We start from the raw sequence: 26,114 nt of genomic DNA, 5'->3' as shown, positions 1-26,114 counted from the left end.
TTCGCCCTACATATAACCTGATTTAACGCGGAAATTTTAAAAAAGAACTTTAAAAAAATATATTGTTTCACTTTAATTAATCTGCTTGTGTTATCAAGGTTTATGTATACTATATACAAACACAACACATTTAAAATGTCCATATTTTTTTAATTTTGTAGGGTGGAGTATAGAGTATACAACATCACAGGTCAATTCTGCACTACAATTTCTCTTTCTTAAAACTTCCATACACTCATTCTAGCAATTCATTCACACATATCTTACAAGAAAAACATTAAACATTTTACATGAATTCATGCATTCATGAAACAACCATGGTTAAAATATTTATACATGTATATTCTAGGGGAAAAAATTATCAAAACTGAAATAAAACCTTTCCATATTTCATATAACTTTTCATCATTAATTTCATCATAAAACCTTTCCATATTTCATATAACTTTTCATCATGAATTCATTCATATAAAACTTTCTGGTTACAGTTATCATAAATCTATCAAAATGTTGCAGTATGCTTTAAGAAAAAGAGTTAAGAATCGTTATGGGTCAGTAAAACACACATTCTACCAAAATATCACATTCACATATTAATTTCCATGAGCACTTGTTGCAAGAAATCGTTTTATCAACTACAATGTATTGAAATTTAATAAACGCAATCACATGTATTACTTTTGATCTTTAAAACATATAATATGCATGTATAAACAATACAACTTTTAAAAATATCTTTAAAAAGTAAATGCAACACTTGTATGTACATAAACTCTATCTAAAGTCTAATTTGTTCCAAGAAAATTTGGTGAAGCAATGTTTAGTAGTATTGCAAACTGAACACATTAATAATGATAATCCAGTAAAGCCAGAGACGGTCAACAACAATCTCACAATCAACAATGTAACAACGGTTGTCCAAAATATAAAACAACCATAAAAATGTCAATAAGTAGATCATTTGGCAACAAGATGAATTTCTTTTCTATTCGGAGCTTTCTTTTTCTCTTCATCATTCAATCATGATACCATGTCACATGCATTTCATATCAATGTATTCATACATTTTATAAAACTTTCAGATTCACAATTACATACAACATGTACATATACCAATCAATTCAAAGAAATTATGTAAAGCTTTAAGATGTTATGTAAAGGGAGACATCTAACAAAATGGTGATGCTGTGGGATCCATAGTCTTAAAGAAATCTTTTGTGTTAATTTCAGCTTCTGATGCAAAAGCCAAGTCAGGTCCAGGAGGAGTTAAGCCCCCTGCTTCATTGTCCACAGCTGGAGCCACATTTACACTTTCTGGAGCTACTTTCTGTTCTGGTTTGGGCATTGTCCTTGGATCACTTTTGTTCATTCGGGGATCAGTTTTGGGTGGATTATTTGGTGGGGGACGATTGTAACTGTTATAGCTTGACACATTATCCTGTCCTGGCTCTTCTCTGTCTAGCGGGGAGGCATACTCCATACTTCCTTTTCGTTTAGTGGCTGGTTTTCGCTTGAAGCGTGGATCATTGCGGTAGTCTAGTTTGGGTTTGTCTGCAGGATCTCCACCTCCCTTCTCTGAATCAGACTGACTAAGCTGCCTGTCCATTGTCATATTTTGAAGACTTTCTTCATCTAATAACAAATCAGTTTTTGGATTAATTAATGGTTCACCGAGAGGTTTGAGACTTAAGTCAGGTAACATAGCACTGTTTGGATCAGGAGTCGAGTTCTGTCTACCAAACTTTCTTGGATCACTGCTTTGTCTTGGATCATTTGCTATGGCTGCTGGCATTGGAGGTATGGGGGGTGTAGGCAGAAGCCCTGGTGACCTTTGTTCTACAGGTTGTTCAGATATTTGCCTTCCCATTCTAGGGTCAGCAGGCCTTGTCATACCACTTAAACTATTTTGCCTTGAGAAGCGAGGGTCCACAGAACCTAAATTGTCAGATTGACTGTTTTGTCTGCCCATTCTGGGATCCAATGTGGGTCTCACTGGTTGAACACCCATTGGTGGATTTAAAGGAGTACGCTGTAACCTTGGGTCACCAGCACGAGCACCTGAATCAGAATTTGTTCGCCCGAGACGTGGATCCCACTGGTTTACAGAATCACTTCCAGCTTTTAAGCGAGGATCTCCTTGGGAAGCCCCCGCTTTGACAGGCTGGCCAGTACGAGGATCAACCTGCTTCTGAACATCTGTTTTATTATCTGCAGTCTGACCCCTTGTGGCTTCTATGTGTTTTAACAGTTTTTGAACCCTTGGATCACTTTTGTACTTTGGATCAGAGAGATTGACACCTGTGGGGGGTGTTTTAGGAGAACGTTCTACTGTCACTGGTATGACATTCCACACCACATCACCTTCACTTGAAGTTATAAACACTGGAGGAGGGGCTTCAAATGGAGTGTCTTGAGATTCTATGGGAATGATTGGAGGAGTTGATTTATCCCCCGATTTACCAAATGACCTTGGATCTTGTCTTTTTCTTGGATCTCTAGGCATAGAAGCAGTAGAGCTACAAAACATACAATAATCAAATAATAATCAACACATATATTTATGAGGAGGACAAACCTTTTAGAGGCAATGATAATAGATTACAGATAAGAAAAACATTTGCATTTTACAAATGTATTTTACATCCTAAAGTAAAAGTGATTTATCAACAAGTCTGCTGGGGTTTTTTTAAAAGTAAAAATCTACTTGTATATCAACATAACAATTAAGAGATAAAATAAACATATAAGTATTATAAACATACTTGATTGGAGGTGAGGTAGCCCCAGTGCTACTAGTTTTGATAGCATTAATCATTTGCATGATGTTCATGGTGCTTGGAGTGCTAGAGGGAGGATTGTTTGACTGTGGACTGAGTGGAGTGGAAGACTGAAACAAGAAGAGAGACAATAATTTATATCTTCACTGCAATCTTATCAACAAGCTCTTTTTTTATTCATCATGAACTTCCTTTAAGTACTTGTAAAATTCCTTTAAGATAACTTGCATCATTTGTACTTACTTGTCGGTTAATGTTCTTGAGTACATCTGTCAGTTTTTTGGAATCTTTTTGATCCTCTTCATCACTTGAGTACCAGTTGTCATCCTCAACTATAAAAAAAAAGAACACATAAACTGTGAAATAAGCAAAATGAAAATAATTTAAATACATATTCTGTGTAACTGATAAATTTATATCTTAATATTAGATAGAAATTGCTGATAATGTACATATACGTAATTGCAAAAGACTGTCATCGTATTCTCGTCTCTTTACCTTTCTCTTTAGAATCACTCTCCGTGTTGTTATCAGACTTGGAGTTTGTTTCTTGGTTTTCTTTTGTTTCTTCTTTTCCCTCTGAGGTCTTGTTGATTCTTTGGAACAGTTCTCTTTGGTTTGATGTTAAGTACTCATCAGTTTCAATTCCAAGCATTGCCAGTTTTTCTTTATTTGGATCTGCGTCTTTCATTTTATCATCTCTCTTACTACCATCACCATCTGAAACAAAATGAATCGATTACCCATATATATCAAATGACACATTTTCATTAAATACACTGTATAATATCATCAAGTAACATGCTGTACCTCTGTCTCTGCTGCTGCCTTGGAATGTTTGATTCTGTTCCTCCATATCATCACCTGATTGTGGTCCAGGGCCTTGATTATCTACTTCCTGGAAAGGTTTGTTTTGGTCTGAATGCCCTGCAAATGGTCCCTCTTGATGATCACCGGGACCTTGGAAATTCCCCCCTTGTTGGTTGGGCATTGGCCCTCCAGCAGATACATTGGGCTGCCTCACCCCAGCAGCATGTTGTAGTAATGCCCCAACTAATGCCACAGCAGGATTCAGAGCTGGATTCATTTGATTCATCATTCGTGGAGGACCCATCATTGGTCCGGGCAAGGAAACTGGTGGTCCCATGTGCGGGCCTTGGTTCATAGGCCCTCTGGGACCCATCATGTGTCCTTGGTTCATGGGACCCATTGGGCCCATCGGTCCCATATGTCCAGGAGGACCTTGGTTCATTTGATGTCCTGGGCCTTGCATGCGGTTCATATTCATTTCATTGTAAAATCCTGGCCTACAAACAAATAAATGGTATGGTCTTTGTGTAGAGTTAAATAACATTAGAACATATGATGAATCTAAATTTTCTTTGTTATTAAAATTTTATGATCGATACTGAATTACACTGTTAAGCCCACCTGGGAGGTTGCATGTGAGGAGGGTGCATCATGTTTGGTGGACCCCCATGTCCACTTGGTTTGTTGGGACTTTGATTTGGTGGGTGTGTTTCAATATCAAATATGGATGGAATTTTCTTTATTCTCTCTTGAACAGCAGGGTCTACAAGTAAGTGTCTTGGAGGAGATCCTGAAAAAAACAGAAATATTTGCATGTCTTGCAAACTTAAATGATCTACATTTTACAATGCACTGTGAATTTCATCTTTGTCCAAGAAGTACTACCGGTACATGTGCCATTCATAAAAAAAACACCTATAAATAGTGAGATTATCGGTTGATCTAAACCAATACTAGTCAATGTAACATTACTCAAAAAAAAAAAATCTATGAAACAAGAGATGTTTGTGAAACACTTATGCCCCCCTCCCTTGGAAACATCCACAAAGAAAATGAACGCAAACTTCAAATAACTGGAATTTTTCTACCTAGATATTGTCATGATAAACCTGTATACCAAATTTCATTTCAATATGTTCATCCTCTGTGAGGAAAATGAGCGGAAACTGCAAAAAACTAGAATTTTTCTACGTCCAAGGGTCATAACTCTGTCGAAAATAGCTCTATCATACCCAATATCGAACTTGACCTAGATATTATCATGATAAACCTGTATACCAAATTTCATTTCAATATGTTCATCCTCTGCGAGGAAAATGAACGGAAACTGCAAAAAACTAGAATTTTTCTACGTCCAAGGGCCATAACTCTGTGGAAAATAGCTCTATCATACCCAATATCGGACTTGACCTAGATATTATCATGATAGACCTGTATATCAAATTTCATTTCAATATGGTCATCCTCTGCGAAGAAAATGAACGGAAACTGTTGGTGGACCGACCGACCAACAGACAGACCGACATAAAAATAAAGGAAAATAGAAGTTTGGTTTAATATAGTAACACATACCTAATAAACTTGGTCGATTTTTGTTTCTCTGTCTGTCCTCCTCAAATTCAGCATCATGGTCATGGTTGCTGTACCTCTGTAATTAAGGTATTGGCAGTATAATAATTTTGTTCAAACACATAGGTATTTCTCAAGAAAATTCTCCTGTCACAATCATTTCTTACCTTTTCAATTAGATGCTTCGTTTCATCTGTAAGAGGATCATGTGAGAATTTACAGTTATCTCCGCCATAGCATTCTTGACCAGTATGAAAGAACTTGCAAGGAAATTCACTTACATCAGTTAAGGAATATTACACACAACATTTGGATTTTTTTTCTTAATGCATATCAAGCCTTTGCAGGTAAAAAACAAAACTTTTAAAACATCTTTTTTTTTTTTTTTTCTTTTTTTTTTTGAAATTTTAGAAAGGATATTGTGCATGAAAATGCAGTTATCTTCTTTGGAACAATAGGAATTCAAATAGTATTTGCAGAGTTCTGGTTTCTTTGGCATTTTCTCATGGTTGAATGGACAATCACTCCCCTATAAAAGAGAACAGTCAATTGATTATTATTGGAATTCTATATTTACCCCATTTACAATTGTGAAAAATGGTATCAAAACACTGAAATCAACACCTCTTTATCAAAAACAAATTTCTCTAGCATTTAAAAAAAAAATGAACAAGTGAAAAGCTGTCAATGTGACAGCAAACCAGGTTTTCTTTTATGCGAACTGTATCCATAATCCATGTCAACCCATATCCAGTGAAATGGAGTACCCTATATGCAACATTTTGCCAAAAAATGACTAAGTTCAAACGCTAGTATTTTTTCATAAATAATCAGAAATCAAAATCCTAGCAATATGCACACCTCTGATATATGAACAATTGATCTGCAAAAGAACAACTTCCTATCTTGAAAACTGTAGGATGAGTTATCCGTACAATGAGGGTACCCTATATGCAATATTTTGCCAAAAAATGACTAAGTTCAAAAGCTGGTACATGTATTTTTTCGATAAATTATTGGAAATCAAAATCCTAGCAATATGCACACCTCTGATATATGTACAATTGATCTGCAAAGGAACAACTTCCTATCTTGAGAACTGTAGGAGGAGTTATCCGTACAATGAGGGTACCCTATATGCAATATTTTGCCAAAAAATGACTAAGTTCAAAAGCTGGTATTTTTTCGATTAATTATCAGAATTCAAAATCCTAGCAATATGCACACCTCTAATATATGTACAATTGATCTGCAAAAGAACAACTTCCTATCTTGAGAACTGTAGGAGGAGTTATCCGTACAATGAGGGTACCCTATATGAAATATTTTGCCAAAAAATGACTAAGTTCAAAAGCTGGTATTATTTTGATAAATTATCGGAAATCAAAATCCTAGCAATATGCACACCTCTGATATATGTACAATTGATCTGCAAAAGAACAACTTCCTATCTTGAAAACTGTAGGAGGAGTTATCCGTACAATGAGGGTACCCTTTTGGCAGCCGCCCGCCCGCCATTTTCACCATTTTAATAACCGGATTTTTCCGTTGGAAAACACGGTTAACAATAAAAAAAATCAGAACAGACTTCCAAAAAATCTTTACCTTTTGACACTTTCCCTCCTTGTAAAATCTACATATGGGTCTTTCCTCCATTGGAGTTTTAAGTAAGGGCTTTTTCTTGGGTTGATCAGGGTTGTGATCTCGAGACTGCATTTTCCTTTTATTGTTTCCCTTGTCATGGTTATTATGGCCACCTCCTCTTCCATCTCTGTCAAAATTTCTTTTTTTCTTTGGTGGTGGTTTCTTATATATTTCCTGATGAAAAAATATTTGATTTGTGGCAAACATTACAATTTTCACATACAATGAATTGCATAATAACAAACACGTCAGAATAAAGCTTTTATATTCATAATTAATGAATAACTCTCAAACCCTAGAACTCAGTCTGCGACAAATCCCGGGAGTCCGATGCCCGGGGCCTGGTAATAATGAAAGAGGGCATGTGAAACTTACACACTCGCAAGCCCGATGGGCATGTAAACTTTCAATCTCCAATAGATACTTTATTTACGTTCGTCGCCATTTTTTATAACATCGATTCGTTCAATAAATTAACTAATATGAATAAATCTTCGTACAACTTAACTTAATTCGAATCATGCAAACGCTTGCAATACTCGACTGTGTTCGTAGATATGAAAGCGTCTTTTTAACGTCGATGGCAACAAATTTGCCATGAGATCTCGCTATGATTCCTGGGCTGAAATATCTGACTTACATCTTTCTGTTGTTACAGGTTGAAATGGAAGGAGAGACTGTCACTGAGCACTGGCGTCGGAAGCAAATTGAAAGGGGGGGCTAGACTGATCCTCAGAAATATTGAGAGAAAAAAACCTAATTCCCAAAATCATAACTTAGCAAAAAAAGTGGTGGTGGGGGAGGGGGGGGGGGGGGGGGGGGGCTAAGCCCCCCGGTTCCGACGCCTATGCTGAGAGTGACACAGAATCAGATTCTGATAGTGATAACAAACTAACAGAGCTTGAAGTTGAAAGAGAACTAGAGAGAATATAAATGCAGATATTAACTTTAAGAATAAAATGACTTTAATAAAACTTTTCTGTGAGTTTTTTCTTGGGCATGTACATTTTTGTTCGGGCTGGTACAATTCATTGATACATCTGCCCGAAGGGCAGTTGTTGGAAAAAAAATTTGGTAAAGACTGAGAACTACACATATTGCCTATTAAAATATATCATTAGAGAGAATAAAGGATTCAAATACTTACTAAATACAAATTTAATAAATAACCTGTTATTATAAACCTGTTACTTTTGCACAAGATGCAATTCTGTTTTTAATTAAACTTAACACAGTTGTATTTATTTAAACGATAAGCATTGCCAAATTATATGCATAAATGTATACCTGGCCTTCTTCAGCTGCAATATTTGGATCCAGCATGTTATCTCCTACTAAACTTAACATACTTTTGTTCTTCTTTGATCTTTCATGGTGTCCATTGTATCTACAGAAGTGCAAGAGTTATCTTATCATATAAGAGTTTTCCCCTCTTAATCTTATTTCTGATCAACAAAATGTTGATTAAAAACTATATTACCTGGGGTTATTAACTAGAACATATTTATAGGGTGTTATTTACATCAAAATATTCTTATTAAATTCACGATCAAATAGGAATTAAACTTACAAATGATTCAAATATGGTGATTAGAACAAAATATATTAAAATTTTTACATACAATTTACATGTAAAATTTTTTAAAATCTTAACACTTACAATTGAATATTTATATATAAATTCATTCATGGTTATTCTTTAGATAGACAAGATTGACTTACCCTTCATCTTCATCTGAAGGACTGTCATAGGGACCTGGAGGGCTCTCGAATCTATCCCCCCGCCTGTCTCCTCCTCCATAATTCTGGGAGTCGTAATCATGCTTGTGTGAGCCTGAAGAGTTCTTTTTGTGAGACATCCAAGCTTGTTGATTCTCATCATCAACATTGTCATAATCGTGGTATTTTGATGACCTTTTCCCTTTGTTTCTCTGTTGCTATGTAAATTATTGTTAAAAATAAATTTCGCAATTAATTACCAAAATAAGTTAATAGCTGCTTTTATGATGTCGCAATAAAGTTATCAATATATAAATGTGTGGATAATCCATAACAGTCTGTTAATATATAAATATATATATATAATGTCAGAATAATTTCCTCACCTTTTCATCTCTCCTTCCTCTGCGATCCCGCCTCTCTCTATCCCTGCCATGTCGGTCCCTGCGAGGATGAGGTCGTCTGTTGTCGTGCCGTTCCCTGGGATGCCCCTTATCCTGATCACTGCCCCCCTCTTCAAAATCATCGTCCTGATAATCTCCATCTCTTCTGTTGTCTCCAGACTTCCCTAATAAAAAACCAAACTCACAAAATATATTCATGCATCTACATCATTTATGACATTTTCATGACAACTTCTTAAATAAAGAGACATTTCAGTGTGAGAAATAACATAAAACTAATTGTGAGTTAATGGAAAATAAACAAACAGAAACTGTACTTATCACTATGAACCTGCCCTACCTCCATCTCTGTCATATTTCCTCCTACTACCATGATGTTCCATTCTGGAACCATTTCTATGGTTTTCCTCTCGAATGTCACCCCCTTCTTCCCCTTCCTCTTCAATTTCCCCATCCTCCAGAATCTCACCGTCCTCTGCTTCCATGTCTTGGCTGCTTCTCGAGTCATCTAACCTCACTTTGCTCTTGGACTTGTCCTTTCTACGTCTTCCATGACGCCTATGCTTTCCCCTGTCCTCTGACCTTCTATGTCTTCGACGCTCTTTCTCATGCGATTCCTCTTGGTCAGAGTAATCTCCCCCTGGATATTGCTGACTGTCTTGTTCGCCCTCCGAGCGATCACTTCCCGAGTGTTTAAATTTTTTATATTCAGAATCATGTGACCGATGACCTCTTCTTCTCAAGTCTCCATAATGGTTCCCCTCTGGATCCTCTTGACTACTTCTGTGACGTTTTCTTCTATGCTTCCCTGTCTCCTGTTCTACATCCTGTTCTATGCCCCCTTCTTCTTCTCCTTCCTCCTCTTCTTCACCCTCTTCCTGCTTCTCCTCTGGACCTGCTTCTCCCTGTTCCCCCTCCTCTACATTTTGGTTTGGCTTAGTGTCTTCTTCAGGATCATACTCATCAGTTGTACCTCCTCCATATTCATCTTCTTGTTCCATCACATCTGTCATTTTTTTCTCTAGTTACATGGTCTCACTTTATTCTATAAAATAAATATCACAATTATTAAATCATGCAAAATGTAGCAATTTACTTTCAATTTTATTTTGTTCTTCATTTTTAGCACTTCCTTTCACTATATTTAAAGTTCCCTTTTTCGTTTTGTTTTGCTTTTATATTTGTGGTTTTTTTTTTGTGGTGGTGGAAGGGGGAGGAGAAGTAATATTTACACTATTTCTTTTTTTCATACAAGAAAGTTATTCTTTTCAAAATTATCTGAGTCTGAATAGTTTCTGTGGAAACATTAAAATTTGAAGGGGCCAATTTTCATTGATTGCTTACACTTTACAGGTTCGTGGGGACATAATTATCATATAACAACAAAAGGTTACCGAAATATGAAGTTGTAACCCTTGATTATTAATTCAATTAGGATATTAATTTGTGGATGAGAGGTACAAATTCCACCAAAATTGAGCCACCATGAAATCTAATGAATCCACGGAAACTTTAACTTGTAAAACCTTTTAATTTGAACAGTATTAAGATAATGTCCAATAGACAGTTGAGTAGTACTAACAAAGTAAATAAACTCTAATAAGTGTTTAACCCCTCCCCCTCTCTAAAAATTCATTGTTTATCTTTTCAAGTATATCTTTCAGTGTATTCTTTAATCAGGAACTGTATTCTATAAATCATAAATTGTAAATGTTTTTCGTTGTTTCTCATCTAAAATTGGATTTGACATTGCTTTACAGTTGTGAATTTATCACATTTTACTTTCAAAAGACTAAGAAAATTTGAGTATTCTGTGGATGTGTGGTCACTTGTTCATTGTTGATATCACTTTATCATAATATTTTGTCCAACATGCAATATGATTTTAAGGTCACAATGTGTTATACATATGGGAGAAAAATGCTTCTGTTTGAATGTGTGTATTGTGGCCATCATTTGTTTTGTTGTGGATATGTAAACTAATCTGGGAATCCAAAGGCTGAACTTGGAATGGAGGTGGGTTAAATAAATAATCTGAGTTCGACATCATAACATTTAAACACCTAGAAATATTGAAAATAATATTAAAATGATGATAATAATGGTTGATCAGCCCCCTCCCCCACCCCCCAGAAATATGAAAAAGAGGAAGGCAGTCATGGGCTAGAGAGTTCTTCTGATAGATTGGACAAATACATACAATTTTGTATATCATTCATTAATATTTTAAATCAATATTTTTTTGGTCAATTACTGTACTTGAATGATCACTTCCATAAATATGCAAATTCACTGTAATATGTCATTAAAAATACATCTTAGGTTATGGTGCAGTATTTTTGTTCCATTCTCAATATTGTCCAACTATTTCATTTTATCGAGCCCTTCACATTATGTTTATCTGGGTCACTAATCCACACAGTGAGAAACACGGACGCTTTGACACACGTAATCAGAGCTATTTATAGGTCCTATTGCGCGATTACCTTGAGTAACTATGGCGGATGAAACGCGCATATCCGGATGATGACCACGCCCAATATGTCGAAACGAAAACAAAATCCCAAATTTACATCCCTGATCATCGACTTTCAGCAAATACATACATACACGATTCCGTAAAATTATACTTAATTTTACTCTCAACATTCATATCGATAATTTTATATTCAGAAAATTATCGTTAGGATGCATTTTACGAACATAACAATTTGACTTTACGGTTATTTACTCTTGTATATGTCGTGTCCCGCTTACCTTCGCTTAAATAAAGCTGTGTTAAATTCGTTCAGAATTATTTTGAATATAAGAACTTTGTCTTAACAAATTGGTGTTTGAAACCTTCAGTGTCTATATTCCATTTGCAAAGACACCTTGTTCATAAACTTTGAGAAGTCGGCTTGTTCGAAGTCTAGCCATGCCATTGATTCCACTGCGTACTGATAAATTACTATTCAAAATGGCTTACACATTTGCATAATTTATGCATACTTTACTACAATACCTTCAGCGGATTATTTTTATCCTTTTCTGTTAAATTGCAAACTAGACAAAATTTGACCAAAATTTTGTCTAGGTAAGATGATTTAATCGTTGCTCTTCATCAATCCTTCGCCTATCCGTGTTTCTCATTGTGGTTAGGAATATATCAATCTTGCACCTTTTGTACAAGGATTTAGGGAGTCACAGATAGAGAGGAGTTAAATTTATGAAATAAGGGAAAGATACCGGATAGGTAGTGTTTCACTGAAGTCTTTTTCAGGATGTACAATTAACTGATCGTATTTTGCTTTGGAAATTTGTCCAACTGCGTCCAGATTGAATGCGTATGTCCAGTCTCAACAAGCACAACACATTTCCCCTTGCTAACAAAATGGCGACGTAATAAAACGATATCAGTCACGTGACTCCAATATCTATTTTTGATGCATCGTTTACACGAAAAAAGAAGGTTCCATCAGTGGTCACAAACCTCTGTTACGGTGTGAATTTGTGTCCATGTCAAGAGACTATAATATAATCTAGATATATATTGTTTAAATGTTGAGCTTTCTTGAATATATATTACTGAGATCGCTTGCACTACTTCGTGACCCCAAATATTTGCATTTTAAGGTCAATGTAGATCATCTACAAATATGAATTATATTTTTACTTCCATCTTGTCAAGTTTTATCAAATGTACACTCACCAACAGCTTTTTCCACTATGATAATAAAAGAAAAAGGTTATTTCTGATGGTATGATCGATGTCATACTTTATCGAAAATATAAACATGCAGTAGGCCAATGACTGGCAACATTTGAGGCATGCATTTCATCTCCGCTAGCCAAGGGTCACGGACCATGCACGAATAGAGAAACACCATGGATCATCACCCTTGGCTAGCGAAGATGATAGCATATGAGAGGGGGAAGAGGAGGTGGGCGGTCGGCAGACCTAAGTCCTACCTAAAAATCTTGACCATTTTTACAAAAAATACTGACGCCAGTAACTTTTAATCCATATCATCCATATGATGGTATACGTAAGAATTAGGTATAGAATTTGCTTTGTTTCCTCATTTTTGAAAATTTGATCAAAGTTCGGAAAAGTGGCCTAATTATTCTTCAATATATTTGGTTCACCGATGGTCCATCCATTAGGGAGGGGGTCCACTGTTTTCTGTTGTATTCTGTTAAATGTTTAGTACAACTTGATTATTTACATCGATTCTCGAAGATAAAAGTCACAAAAAGTGATATGATATCTATTTGATTATAATATATACCTTTAATACACTTTGATAGCAAAATAGGCACGTACTAGCCCCCCCCCCCCCTTTTCGCATGAAACATTTTAAACATTACATGTTCCGGTATATAAAAAAAGTGCACTATAACAGAGTTGCCCCCCCCCCCCTACTTTTTGCTGAGCATGCAAACAATTGAAGTGAAAGGAAGGAAATGAACAGTAAAATTGGAAATTGAACGTATATATAAAGGTACAATACGCCCTGCGATAACCCCTTTGGGATGAGTCTGCACCCTCCCCCCCCCCCAACCCCTCCACCGTTTCCAAAACTATGCTACGTGCCCGTAACAGGCATTGATTTCATATATATTTTTTTTATAATATATATTTTTATTCGATTTTTTTTATTTGACGAGGTTATGATGGTAGTCGGTCAGCAATTTCATCTGTTGCATGATTTTTTTCCCCACAAATTGCGCAAAAAGAAGGTAGTTCGTTTATTACGAATAAAGGCAGAAAGATTTATCGTACAAATTGTCTATAACTTTTCAACGCGTTTTATGAAGCGCCATCTATATTGGCTGTGGTTGTCGAACTTGCAAAATATTCTGACTGAAATTTCAATTTTCAGCAGGTAAAGCTTGAATTTTTTGTTAATTTCAATACACTTAATGGCATGCGTTTTGTTGCAAGAATCAAATATACAATAGTATGTTAAGGGGGATTAGAGTATTATGGTTCATATTTAAAATGAAACTGCAGTACGTACTGTTTTTATATTCTAACGTATTATCAACTTATAGACACTACTTTAACAGATGGTTTTAGGTATTTTTTAAAAAGATTTTTACCGATTTCATGTTATTAACTATCAACAACTTTACCTTTGTAATGGGCTTGCAATAAAGATTAAAACTGATTAGGACCCAACCTGATCGTAAAAAGTTCTGTGCTGATAACCTCACAAGAAAGCAAGTTATGCATTATATAGGCCTACAGTAGTTATAACTTCTGAAGGTTTTCTGAAGAAAGCTTGTAACTTTAACTTAGATTATAACACATCATATTATAGATAGACTGTATTGAGGAACGGAGAGGGTATAAATAATTAAAAGAAGATTAATACTCCAGCGCTAATTATGTAAAAAGAGAGATTGAGGAGAAAGCTCTCAAAATCAAATATCGTCTTCTTCAGATATGTCTGACAGTGAAGATGAAGGAAGTGTTTACTCTGATGCTGGGAGTGGAAGAAATGAAGGAGGGAGTGATGTAAGTATGAAAAGTAAAATAAAATACATATTTCAGTTATCATACATGTATATATCCACACTAAGGTTTTTGTGTGGATTTAAATATACAAAACAAAGACAAATATATTTTGAACATAATTTTTATTTCTCTGTTTAAAGCTATAAAAAAAACTTTATCATTATTTAGTTTTTAAACAACAAATATTTTTTTAAAGATACACATTATGAATTGTGTATTAGAATGGGTATAAATAAATGTTGATTGACTGATACCTGCATAAAATAGAATATTTCCTTTTATGTGAATGATGTGAAGATATGTTTAACACACATATTGAAAGCTATCAATCAAAAAAAATGTTCCCATTGATATGAAATGCAGAATGAAGATGGAAAAAGCAATGCAGGCAGTGATGTTGGAAGCGATGTAGGCAGTGATGATGGAAGCGAAGAAGGATCCCCAGTCAACAAGAGAAGAGGGCGGGGACGCAGTGTGGACGATATCATTGATGATGAAGATGTAATTATTGTCCTGAAGCCTCCTTAATACATGTATCAGTATCACTAAGAAAAAGGAAATTTAATGCACCAACAATCTGTTTGAATGATATCTTGGTATACCATTAAACCAAGACTAATCATTGTTCATGTATTTACTGAAAATGTATCGCTTAACAATAGACTGGGCAGTTTTATATTGGATATGTCTCTCTTAACCATAAACTGAACAAATTTTACACTTTCAATAACATTTTGTTTTTTGCCAGCTATGGTATTAACATTTCAAAGATTGAAGCATCTTGTTTTGAGACAGTTAATTTCTAGTTCATCTTTTGAAAAACATGATGGAATGATAGTTGTTTTTGAATTATAATTTTATTTCCTCATCATTCACTTTTTTAGGAATTGTCTCTTAAACATATCTATTACATGTACTACATTGTCACATGATTAAGTGTTAAATTTAAAACACAGGCATTCAATGAATCGTTAAAATTGCACCTGTACAATACAGGACTATGATGAAGAAGAGGATGAAGATTATGAGGAAAGTGGAAGAAAGAAAAAGAAGCCAAGACATGCTGGATACATTTTAGATGAAGCTGGTATGGTTATCTAGAAAACATATAAGAATGTTTAAAATGTGCATGTTTACTTTATAAACATATATATCATAAGGAAAAAGTACATGCTGTTAATATTTCTATTTGTTGAACTTAGATGTTGATGAGGAGGGTGATGAAGATGAAGAAGAATGGGAAGAGGGAGCAGAGGATTTAATTGACAAGGTCTCCTCTTACGAGGGCCCCACTGCCAAGGAAATTGAAAATAACAGGAGACTTGGACATTTGTTTAGGTATTGCTGCTATGTTTGATTATGTGCAATAATGATGAAAAATTTCATATTTGGTGTGAAGAAAATGAAGGAAAATTGGTGAGATTATGAACTGATATCAATAGAATGACAATTGTAATTCAATGAGGAAAGTGATGGAAAAGATCAAAAGTGATAAGCACAGGTAGTTATTTTCAAAGATAAGCATCATTTTGATCTACTATTATGTATTATTTACAGCATGATTAATCTTGATCTACATGTTTGAAAATGCCCTTTGCTTTGATTCTGTTCAGTTCCCAAAGAGAGGATGAACTAGAAGAATACTACAGAAACAAATATGGACAGACTTCAGTTGCTGCTAGATTTGGTGAGGGAGAGGAAATGTCTGATGAAATAACACAACAGGGGCTTCTACCAGGTGTAAAGTAAGTCTTCCATCCAATCAGCTTGAACATCCTTTTACTCAGCTTAAATGAAATGATGCAGATAATGATGATGGTGATGATGATCACTTTATTCTTTCATTTACCTGTTATTTTTGCAGAGATCCAAACTTGTGGTTAGTGAAGTGTAGAATCGGAGAAGAGAGAGCTACAGCTCTTCAGCTGATGAGAAAATTTATTGCCTACCAGTTCACTGATGAGGTAGAGAATATGAATAATGTACATGTGATAACAGTTGTGATTTATGTATTAGATTATTTTTACATTTCTGTAATCTTTTTCATTAAAGCCACTACAAATCAAAGCAGTGATTTCAAAGGAAAGCTTAAAGGGATACATTTACATTGAGGCTTACAAACAGACCCATGTCAAACAAGCCATTGATGGAATTGGAAATCTTCGCATGGGACAGTGGGCTCAACAGGTATGTATAGACTTCTGAGGGTTGATATACTGTGCATTGCAATTCATTAAAAAGTTTCCTTTTTTTTTTGTTTACATGTAACTTCCAATGCATTTACAATTTTTACATGTATATAGGTTTCTTGAACCCTAGTATCATGTGTGATTTATTTTTGGTAGATGGTACCCATCAAAGAAATGACAGATGTGTTAAAAGTTGTGAAGGAGACAGCTCAGTTAAAACCAAGACAGTGGGTCCGCTTAAAGAGAGGTATCTTCAAAGACGATCTGGCTCAGGTAATCATTAGCAAATCTTATAATTTCAATCTTTAAAAAGACTTGTGAAGGCATTTTCATTTCATCATTATATTTATGAATACATGTGTTTAGGAGAACAAAATGAATCTTCAGAGAGAAATCGAAAATGATAACATACATGTACATGAACAGTTTTCATTACGTTGTATGTTTATTTCTTATGTATGAAGTTTGTGATATTCTGTTTTCAAACAGGTTGACTACTTTGAGCCAGCCCAGAACATTGTCCACCTGAAGATGATTCCTCGGATTGATTACACCAAGAAAAGGGGCGTGTTGAGAGTGCACGTTGATGTAAGTATCACTCAGCAGAAATAGTTGGGTTTTTGACTCTTTCTCTGCATTGTATTGGTTTAATTAGTTGAAGTTTGTGTCAGTTCATTAAAAGTGTACCGTTAATCATAATTAGATTTATGCCTATTCAAGGGTAGTTCCAACTCTCCTGTGCTACTCTCTTGGTTAATGTACATGTACTAATCCTTCTTCACAGTGTAATTTTTGTATATATTTTCTCTACACTGTAAACACAGTTTATTGAGAATAAAGTTCATTTTCATTGTCATTGCTAAATAGAATTATAAGCATCATTTATATGAGCTTAACATAACATTTGACAATTTTAACTGTGGTAATAATTTAAATGCAGTAAAATTGAGTGTTTGCAACCTGAGAAGTGTTATTTGTATTTTAAGTTATTTACTTTTTGTTTGTTGTTTAACAAAGAAAAAGTACGGTAAATAAATTAATTTTGAGCACTGTAGATTCATAATTAAACATACGGAATTAATATCTGTTTAAAATAAAGTGCTCGGGTAAAAAAAAAAATCTAGAGTAAAATACATTTGATGAAGTTGAACTTGCATAACATGCATTTTATACACAATACACTTTGTAGATTTGCTGTTGTCACAAAATGGGAATGTGAGTTGTGGTGATATTTAAATTACAGTGCTATTTTTTGTTGATGTACTTATAGGAAGTAGAGAAGAGGAAAAAGAAGAGAAGACCACCACAAAAGCTGTTTGATGTGGATGCTGTCAGGTAAGATTTATGTATACATAATAAATAGATATTAATTTTATTTACACTGTACATTAAAAATGATATTTTAAGATGTATAAATTTTCCTATATCATCAACTTGTATAATATGAAAAAAGAACAATCTCATATTTACAGGGCCATTGGTGGAGAAGTATCAAGTGACGGAGATTTTCTACTCTTTGAGAACAACCGTTACACAAGGAAAGGATTTCTGTTCAAAAGTTTTGTCATGTCAGCAATTGTAAGTACTGAATGATTTTTATACAGACATGACCTGTTTTTTTTTTATTAAAAATATAACTTGGAAAATTATAAAATTTGTATAAAAAATGTTTTCTTGACAGATCGCAGAAGGAGTGAAGCCAACTCTAGCTGAACTGGAAAAATTTGAGGATACCCCAGAAGGAGCAGAAGTTGAATGTAGGTTACATTTGTTAGTTCATAGTAAAATAATTGGAAATAAACACAGTGGACACATGATTCATGGGAAACATGCATTCTCTGTCAGAAGAGATAAATTGAAAAGAAGTGTTTGTCATGTGTAAATAGCCTTTTGCTTCTTGCAGTGGTGCCAGAGAGGCAGCAAGGGGAGGTAAATCACAGCCTGATCCCAGGGGACGTGGTGGAGGTGTGTGAGGGGGAGTTGGTCCACCTCCAGGGTAAGGTGATCAGTGTGGACGGCAACAAGATAACCATGATGCCCAAACACGAGGACCTCCGCGACCCGCTGGAGTTTATGTCCCATGAGCTGAAGAAGCACTTCAAGATGGGTGACCATGTCAAGGTGATAGCGGGGAGGTATGAGGGGGACACTGGACTGATCGTCCGCGTGGAGGAGAATCTCGTGGTTCTATTCTCGGATCTCACAATGCATGAGGTACACAGTTCTTACTGAATGTTTCTGGAATATATTATTTTACACTGTGGAATCATTTAATTTTGTTGGAGCTAATTTTCCTGGATTGGAAGTTTTTTAGGATGTATTTTTGTGGAATTTGCTTCTATTAATGATAAATAAATACTGGATTTTATTATTTTGTTTGGGATGTTGATTTCTGGATAAGAATTACTAATGAAATCCTTAAAAAATAAAGTCTCAACATACTTCAATGATTCCACAGTATGCTGCATTATAGTTTTTTTCACTGCCACACTTGGGAGAACGTTTGATTTTTACAAAATGAAGATTAGGTATTGCAAAATTGTTTAAATTGAATTATTTTAAAATTTTTAAGCAGATGTACATGTAGGGGATGGAACAGGAATTGATTCTGTTTTTATGGGGTTTTTTTTTTTTTTAGATGAAAGTGTTACCCAAAGATTTACAGTTGTGCACAGACATGGCTACTGGTGTAGACTCTCTGGGACAGTATCAGTTTGGGGACCTGGTTCAGATTGAGTAAGTCAGCTCTGTGTTCTTTAGCTGCTTACACAAATAATCATGTGAAAATTAAGTTACATGTACCTCTAGAATGCTCATTAAACAATAGCAAGGGATGCTTGCAACCTTACCTGTAATTAGCTTTAAAGTAAATGTGTGCTTATTATGTTCTAGATAATATTGAACACATGAATCTAAACTGGATCAATATTTATTTCAGTCCACAGACAGTTGGAGTCATTGTTAGATTAGAAAAGGAAAACTTCCAGATTCTCTCTATGCACAACAAGGTACAGTGATGAATCCACTGATCTAATATATGATTGGTTTGACTGATTACTCTCTGCCATGTGTTTCTGGATGTGTTTTGCTGCAACTATGTTCTGTTTACAGATACTCAATTTGAAGCCAGCAGCAGTGACAAGGAAGAGAGACACAAAATATGCTGTAGCTTTAGATTCTGAGAACAACAGCATTCAAGTCAAGGATGTTATCAAAGTCATAGATGGACCTCACTCGGTAAATACCTTCATATTTGAAATTTGTATACCCTGAATTGGTCACTGGGGTTATATCCTTGATTACACCTGTAACCAATAATGGACATATATTGTTTAGTGTGTGCATTTTGCTTCTATGAATCTTTAGCATTTTTAATTATTTTTGGGTTTTTTGTCCTGCCAATAGGGTCGCCAAGGTGAGATCAAACATCTGTACAGGAGTTATTGTTTCCTGATGTCCAGGACTATGACAGAAAATGGTGGCTACTTTGTGTGTAGGACCAGGCATGTGGTGTTAGCAGGTGGATCATCGGTAAGAAAATTGCACTGTTTGCCAACAACAATTATGTGTTTTTGTATATTTGATTAGCAAAATATGAACAATTAGATGAAGAAAATGTATCCTAAAAAATTTGCTTTTGTAGGGAAACAGAGCCCAGCTGGGAGTGACAGGGTTTGCTCCCATGTCTCCCAGATTATCCAGCCCTGCTCACCCAGGGGGTGGGGGAGTTGGTGGAGCCCCTGGAGGAGGGGGTGCTACTCCAGGGAGGGGTAGAGGAGCAGGAGGAGGACTCAGTAAGAGAGACAGGGACCTTATTGGAACAACAGTCAGAATCATCCAAGGACCCTTCAAAGGTTTTATATTACATTACCCTACAGATTGCTTTGATTGTCCAATAACACCTAACACAAGTTTTTCATTTATGGGTTAGATAAAGAAATAAAGTTGATCATAGAAATAAATGCATTAAATGACCTAACAAGCCTTCTCTTTTAAGGTTACATTGGAATTGTTAAGGATGCCACAGATTCCACGGCTCGTGTTGAGCTTCACTCTAGCTGTAAGACTATATCCGTGGACAGAGCCCGTCTAAGCAACCTGGTGTATGTGCACTTATCTCCTGTTCTAATAGCAACTGTTTTTTACTTACTTTATAATACCCCGCTCCAATGGAGGGGGGGGGGGGGGTATACTGTTTTATTGTTTTTACTGACTTTTCTTTGTTGTCTGATTTCAGTGGTGGGAGGAGTGTTGGATCAGCTGCCACACCTGGCGGTCGCACCCCGATGCACGGCTCCCAGACTCCTATGTATGGATCTCGCACACCGATGTATGGTTCACAGACGCCACTACATGATGGAAGCAGAACTCCAAATTATGGCAGTATGACACCACTCCATGAGCCTGGCAGCAGAACCCCGGGACAGAGTGCTTGGGACCCCACCAATCCCAACACACCTACCAGGTAACACACACTTCCATGTACCTAAGGACTGCTGTTACAGCTCTAGATACTGTAAATGATCCCTGCAGATTCTGTGCATTGTAAATATACAGGTGTATTTATTTGAAAAACTCAAACATTAAGAAAACTTATATCTTAATACAGTCTAAAGAGGAATTAGAGGTCTTTTGACAAGGTTAAAAAGTAATTCATAAGCATAAAAATGTTTTTGATCATAGGAACAATGATTTTGACTACCACTTTGATGATAACCCTTCCCCTGGAGATTATGGAGGAGCCACCCCCAATCCAGGCACACCGGGCTACACAGCCGATACCCCTAGTCCAATGGGACCATTCACACCACAGACTCCAGGCACCAGTTACTCTCCATATGCACAGCCTTCTCCTTCACCAGGAAGTTATTCAGGTAACCTACATTTATACATCAGTGATTTACAGAAGTCCAGTTGGTGTCAAGGTTGTTGAATTAAAATGACAACAATTTTTAAAAAAGATGTGTAGATTCCTTTATTCAACCAATTTCAACTTGTTATTCTGCAGTGTTATTAAACATGTACATGTAGCACTATTTTGATAAGGATTATTAATTTTTTGAAAGCCTCCTTGTATGTTATTGTGATATTGGTTTGATTTCCCTGTATATTTATTTATCCATAGCTCGTTAAAAGTTTGTTGCTTCAAGAGGGAAATTCATTGTCTTGACTTACAATAAGGCCACCGACGGGCGGTATCTACATGTACTTCAAAATTGTGTTAATGGAAAATCATCTATGATAAAGTGTTGTTTATTCACAGCTCCAAGTCCAGGTTTTGGGGGTGCTTCACCCAGCCCCCTTGGATATCAGCCCTCTCCCTCAAACACCACCCCCTCACCCCTTGGTTACAGTCCAATGACTCCTGGTGGGGCACCGTTCACCCCAGGGACAGGGATGGACCAAAGTATGGCTGATTGGCATACCACAGAAATCGAGGTCAAAATCAAAGAAACACACGATGACCACAAGCTGATTCACCAGACAGGCATAATACGCAGTGTTACAGTGAGTATAACCAATAAACGTGACTGTATATTGTATCCGGCCATAGTGAACTGTTCATACATGTATCTTCCACTTTAATTTTAAAGCAAATGCTATGGTTTTGCTGTTAGATGCTTTAAAAGAGTTATTTTTACATTCATTTGGTTCAATGATAAATTTAGAGGAATTAACATAGTCCATGTAATTTACCGGTAATCTTGAGCTTTGAAAGGTGTATTTAATACAACTCAATTGTTGTAGGGAGGGATGTGTTCATTATTCATACCAGAAGAGGACAAGGTGGTGAACATAGCATGTGAACATCTAGAGCCTGTGTCCCCGGAGAAGGGAGATAGAGTAAGTACTGAAGGCATTGTTCTGAATATACATGTGAAAGTATACATACCTGTTAACCCCTCCTGCAATGCGCGGGAGACTCCCGCAAAACGGCCTAAAAATCTAAGATCTCCCGCATCCAACCTTTCTCCCGCGCGGGAGACAAATTTCTCCCGCAATCGTATTTGTCTTCCCCATACCCCCCCCCCCCCCCCCCCCCCCAATTCTGAATCTTTACATGCAAATTTCAACATCCACTGCGGGTTTTTCTCTCATTTTGAACTAAAAAAGCTGCAGTGTAGCTTGAATAAATCAAAATCCATCCAAGTACTATCTACCGTGATCATAGTATGACATGTTATAGCCCAGATTACTTTTTACGTTTACTTCCGGTTTTGACTTAAATCAGTTACGTATTTATATAGTTATGCATAGGCCTTATAAAAAATAAGTGAAAGCTTAAAACATCTTGATTTTACTCTGTAACACCAAAGAAAACAATAACAGCCAGTGGTGTCACTTAACAGGTGCACAGGTAAAGCACCCAAGTCACGTGCAGTGGGTCGTGACTAATTCTGTCTGGCCAGCACGGTCGGTAAAAATCAAAGTGAGTTTGGAACACTGAGTGTTTATACAAGCTACCAATAAAGTGAAGCTCGAGGAAAAAGTGTAAAAGCATTTCACAAGAGTTTTTAAAGTTTATAGTACCGGTACTATGAATTACAGGGATGCTATAGACATTACAACAGAGATCATTTTTAAATGATACTGGAGAAATACATGTGAATTAAAAATCTATCCTATATATAAGGCAAAAAATAATTTTAATGAATATTATTTTCTGGTATTTTCTTAACTGGGTTTCACTGCAAATTCAAAATAGGCAAAATAAATTTTAGAAAATAGAACTGTGTTTACCCTAGATGTCAGCATGCAGTGATGGTTCAAAACTGAACAATAGAAAGACTTAATATAAAAAGTGGCACTCTTGAATTCTTGTATTGTACCATGCAAACAAAATAATAGTTTTCTGAACTTGTACAGCAACACAAGCTGTAATTGCACACTGGTAGTCATAGAAATAATAAAATTTAAAATGATTGCAAATGCATTAATTACAATGGTAAAATAAGGTATCTAACAGTATTTTTAATATATATTTGCATTTCACGTGAAAAAACGTCGTTTACGCAAAATCTCCCCCTTAGCCAAGTTGGTAAGGGGGAGATTCTCCCACATAGCAGCTTTGAAAGGTTAACAGGTATGAGTATACCGTCTATTGAGAATAGGCAAATAATAAGACTAAATGGAATCCAATTGATTGTGTTTTCTTTGTCCTTTTTAGGCTAAAGTAATATTGGGAGAGGAGAGAGAACTGATGGGTACCCTGCTGAGTATAGACGGAACAGAAGGCGTGATCAAGACCGACTCCGGTCACATCAGGATGTTACCTATCAATTACCTGTGTAAGGCCGGACACTGATCAGTCAGTCACGAGTTTGTTTTAACACCTAGCCACTGGAAATCATGAAGCAATAGGAAATTCTACCATGAGAGGAACTCGTTCAGATATGCTTTTATCAACATACAGATGACTTGCTTGTGTTAATAGTATATGTACCAACTTTTTTCTGTCTCATTCCAAAAGATAGTAACACAGGACATCAGCTTTTCACTGATTTTAATCAGGTGTTGATGTATTTTTTTTTCAGAATCATTATTTCATGTGATTCATTTGTATAATTATTCGATCATGAACATTGTTAAGGATGTCATATCAACAGTTGTCAAATGTGGAATGATCTTGTATTGAAACAAGAGTGCTTTTGAGTGCACTTCAGTTTTTCTTGATATAGCTAATAAAGCTTGAATCACTCAGTTTAATGGGTTTTTTTATGTACATACAATATGGAAATAATTTACATGTGGGATTCAATTTTGCTTCTTTTGCCTATACATTTGATGTAAAAATTGAGAACTAGAACACACAATTCTTTTTCAGAGTGGCAAATGTTTTGATAAACAGCAATGGGGTCCCAAAATAGCTTTTTGGAAAAAAATAATTACAAATGGTGATGTCATAGAGCTTTTTTGCCATGAATTCAGCCATTCCTAAAATATACATGGTTACTGGTATACATGTAAATAAAATGTGGAGTAAGGGATAACCAAGGGGGTGCTTTTATAAACTTTCCTGTCTTGAGACTTAAAAATATATACAGTCATGTATATTGTTGATGATGATAGAGATTTTAAATCATTTCCAATGATATTTGACAAATGATTCTTGGGTCATTTGCCCAATATAATGCTAGACACCACATAGATGCATTATAACATACTAATGGTAGGTATGAACATGTATAGTGGTGGGGATATTAATCATTTTTAAAAAATATATTCAATCAATTACTCTACAAAATAATGAAGGTGGGGATGACTAGGTTGCTGTTTCAAAATCAGTTCTGATTGGCTGAAGTTGGTCACAAGAACATAATCATGTACCAGCAATTCTTTTACTCTATTACCACAATACCCATCCTCAAAGAATTTTTTGCATTAGATTCTTGTCTATATAGAGTATTGGGAAATCATACAATAGGCCCACAGGCCTAAACAGTCACCAGAATTCCATAGCTTTACCTTAGTATACACTCCCTGGAGCCAGATATAAAACCTTTCCCAGGGCATTTAAAATAAAAAAAAATGGCTAACTTCTCCATTTTCACTCTCTATTTGCATTCAGTCTTCATTACATGTCAATAAATTTAAAGAACAGAATGTAGCCCACCATCTTCGCTAGCCAAGGGTTTTCGGTCCACTTTGCTCTCCATAAACCCTTGGGTTTATGGGGAGCAAAGTGGACCGAAAACCCTTGGCTAGCGAAGATGGTAGCCCACATGAGGACAGAACTCTTGCTATCATGATATCCCAACTCTTCTCTTAATAAAATGTGTATTCATCTTGCATTCAAATTCAGCAGCAAAACAAAACAAGGTTTTTAAAAACATTAATTATATGAACTCTATGGCTATATTCTCTACCTCATGAAGTCAGAACTCATCTATGGCCATCATGAAATTAACAAATTTACTCAAAAAAGATATTTTCCTTAATTATGACAACGGAAATTAAAACAAATTTAATCACACAGGAGGTTTCCCACACTCTAAATAATCACCTACATGTAATTTTAAAAAGTTGTTAAAACTCATCAAGAATTGCATATGTAAACAGAGTTGTCTTTTTTTAAATTGATGCGTGTCATGCGAATGCCATCTAAACAGTGGCATTGACACACTGAGGAAAGAATTGGAATTTGAAGTTCTTTGATGTCTGTAGATAGAAATATTCATTTATAGAGAGTGTATCTTAATAAATAAATACATACTAGTTCTTGAAGGCATCAGTTTTAGGAGATGTCACTTGCTTATGCTACATGTATATGCCACTCTGCAGTACATGTACAGTATTTACATTCCCCTGCACTTGTATGACTATGAAGCAGATGGAAAACTCAGTATTTATAAGTTGGGCCAATGAATACATGTAATACTACTTTTTTCCTTTTTTACCAGATTTATTTACTTCTGAACATCACAATATTTTAAAAGTTGATCTTTTCATATAAAATATATGGAAAACGTGTAAAAATTTGATATTTGGTAAATCATAG

The 26,114-nt window shown here is 35.6% G+C and overlaps 2 protein-coding genes across 6 annotated transcripts; one reads left to right on the top strand and one right to left on the bottom strand.

Moving 5' to 3' along the window:
* Nucleotides 1-129: 129 nt before the first annotated feature.
* On the bottom strand, nt 130-12,755 carry LOC105323272 (zinc finger CCCH domain-containing protein 6). Of its 5 annotated transcripts, XR_010714211.1 has the most exons (16): nt 12,152-12,352; nt 9,264-9,968; nt 8,906-9,087; nt 8,523-8,737; nt 8,088-8,187; nt 6,762-6,974; nt 5,578-5,685; nt 5,324-5,434; nt 5,160-5,235; nt 4,209-4,377; nt 3,588-4,084; nt 3,276-3,497; nt 3,021-3,109; nt 2,763-2,887; nt 427-2,516; nt 130-379 (listed from the first exon to the last, which is right to left on the bottom strand). XR_010714211.1 is itself a non-coding variant. In XM_066085431.1 (15 exons), the coding sequence occupies exons 2-15, from the start codon at nt 9,934-9,936 to the stop codon at nt 1,169-1,171; spliced, it is 4,128 nt and encodes a 1,375-aa protein (XP_065941503.1). In that variant the 5' UTR covers nt 9,937-9,968; nt 12,615-12,755; the 3' UTR covers nt 130-1,168. The 5 variants fall into 5 exon arrangements, 4 of the variants coding, with proteins under 4 accessions (XP_065941503.1, XP_065941501.1, XP_065941504.1 ...); XM_066085431.1 differs by lacking the exon at nt 12,152-12,352 and adding an exon at nt 12,615-12,755 and having other exon boundaries at nt 130-2,516; XM_066085429.1 differs by having other exon boundaries at nt 130-2,516.
* Nucleotides 12,756-13,698: 943 nt separating this feature from the next.
* On the top strand, nt 13,699-24,317 carry LOC105323274 (transcription elongation factor SPT5). Its single transcript, XM_011422346.4, has 25 exons — nt 13,699-13,791; nt 14,353-14,426; nt 14,790-14,927; nt 15,423-15,513; nt 15,629-15,764; nt 16,040-16,171; nt 16,291-16,390; nt 16,479-16,613; nt 16,772-16,888; nt 17,105-17,203; nt 17,886-17,950; nt 18,088-18,193; nt 18,297-18,372; nt 18,519-18,829; nt 19,254-19,351; nt 19,554-19,623; nt 19,727-19,852; nt 20,021-20,146; nt 20,259-20,469; nt 20,613-20,718; nt 20,853-21,080; nt 21,299-21,489; nt 21,879-22,123; nt 22,364-22,459; nt 23,784-24,317. Exons 2-25 carry the CDS (start codon nt 14,355-14,357, stop codon nt 23,919-23,921), a joined length of 3,213 nt encoding a protein of 1,070 aa, XP_011420648.3. The 5' UTR covers nt 13,699-13,791; nt 14,353-14,354; the 3' UTR covers nt 23,922-24,317.
* Nucleotides 24,318-26,114: the final 1,797 nt, after the last annotated feature.

Source organism: Magallana gigas, chromosome 5 (genome assembly GCF_963853765.1).
Source record: "Magallana gigas chromosome 5, xbMagGiga1.1, whole genome shotgun sequence".
Classification (NCBI taxonomy): domain Eukaryota; kingdom Metazoa; phylum Mollusca; class Bivalvia; order Ostreida; family Ostreidae; genus Magallana; species Magallana gigas.
This window is presented reverse-complemented; position numbering and strand designations above follow the sequence as displayed.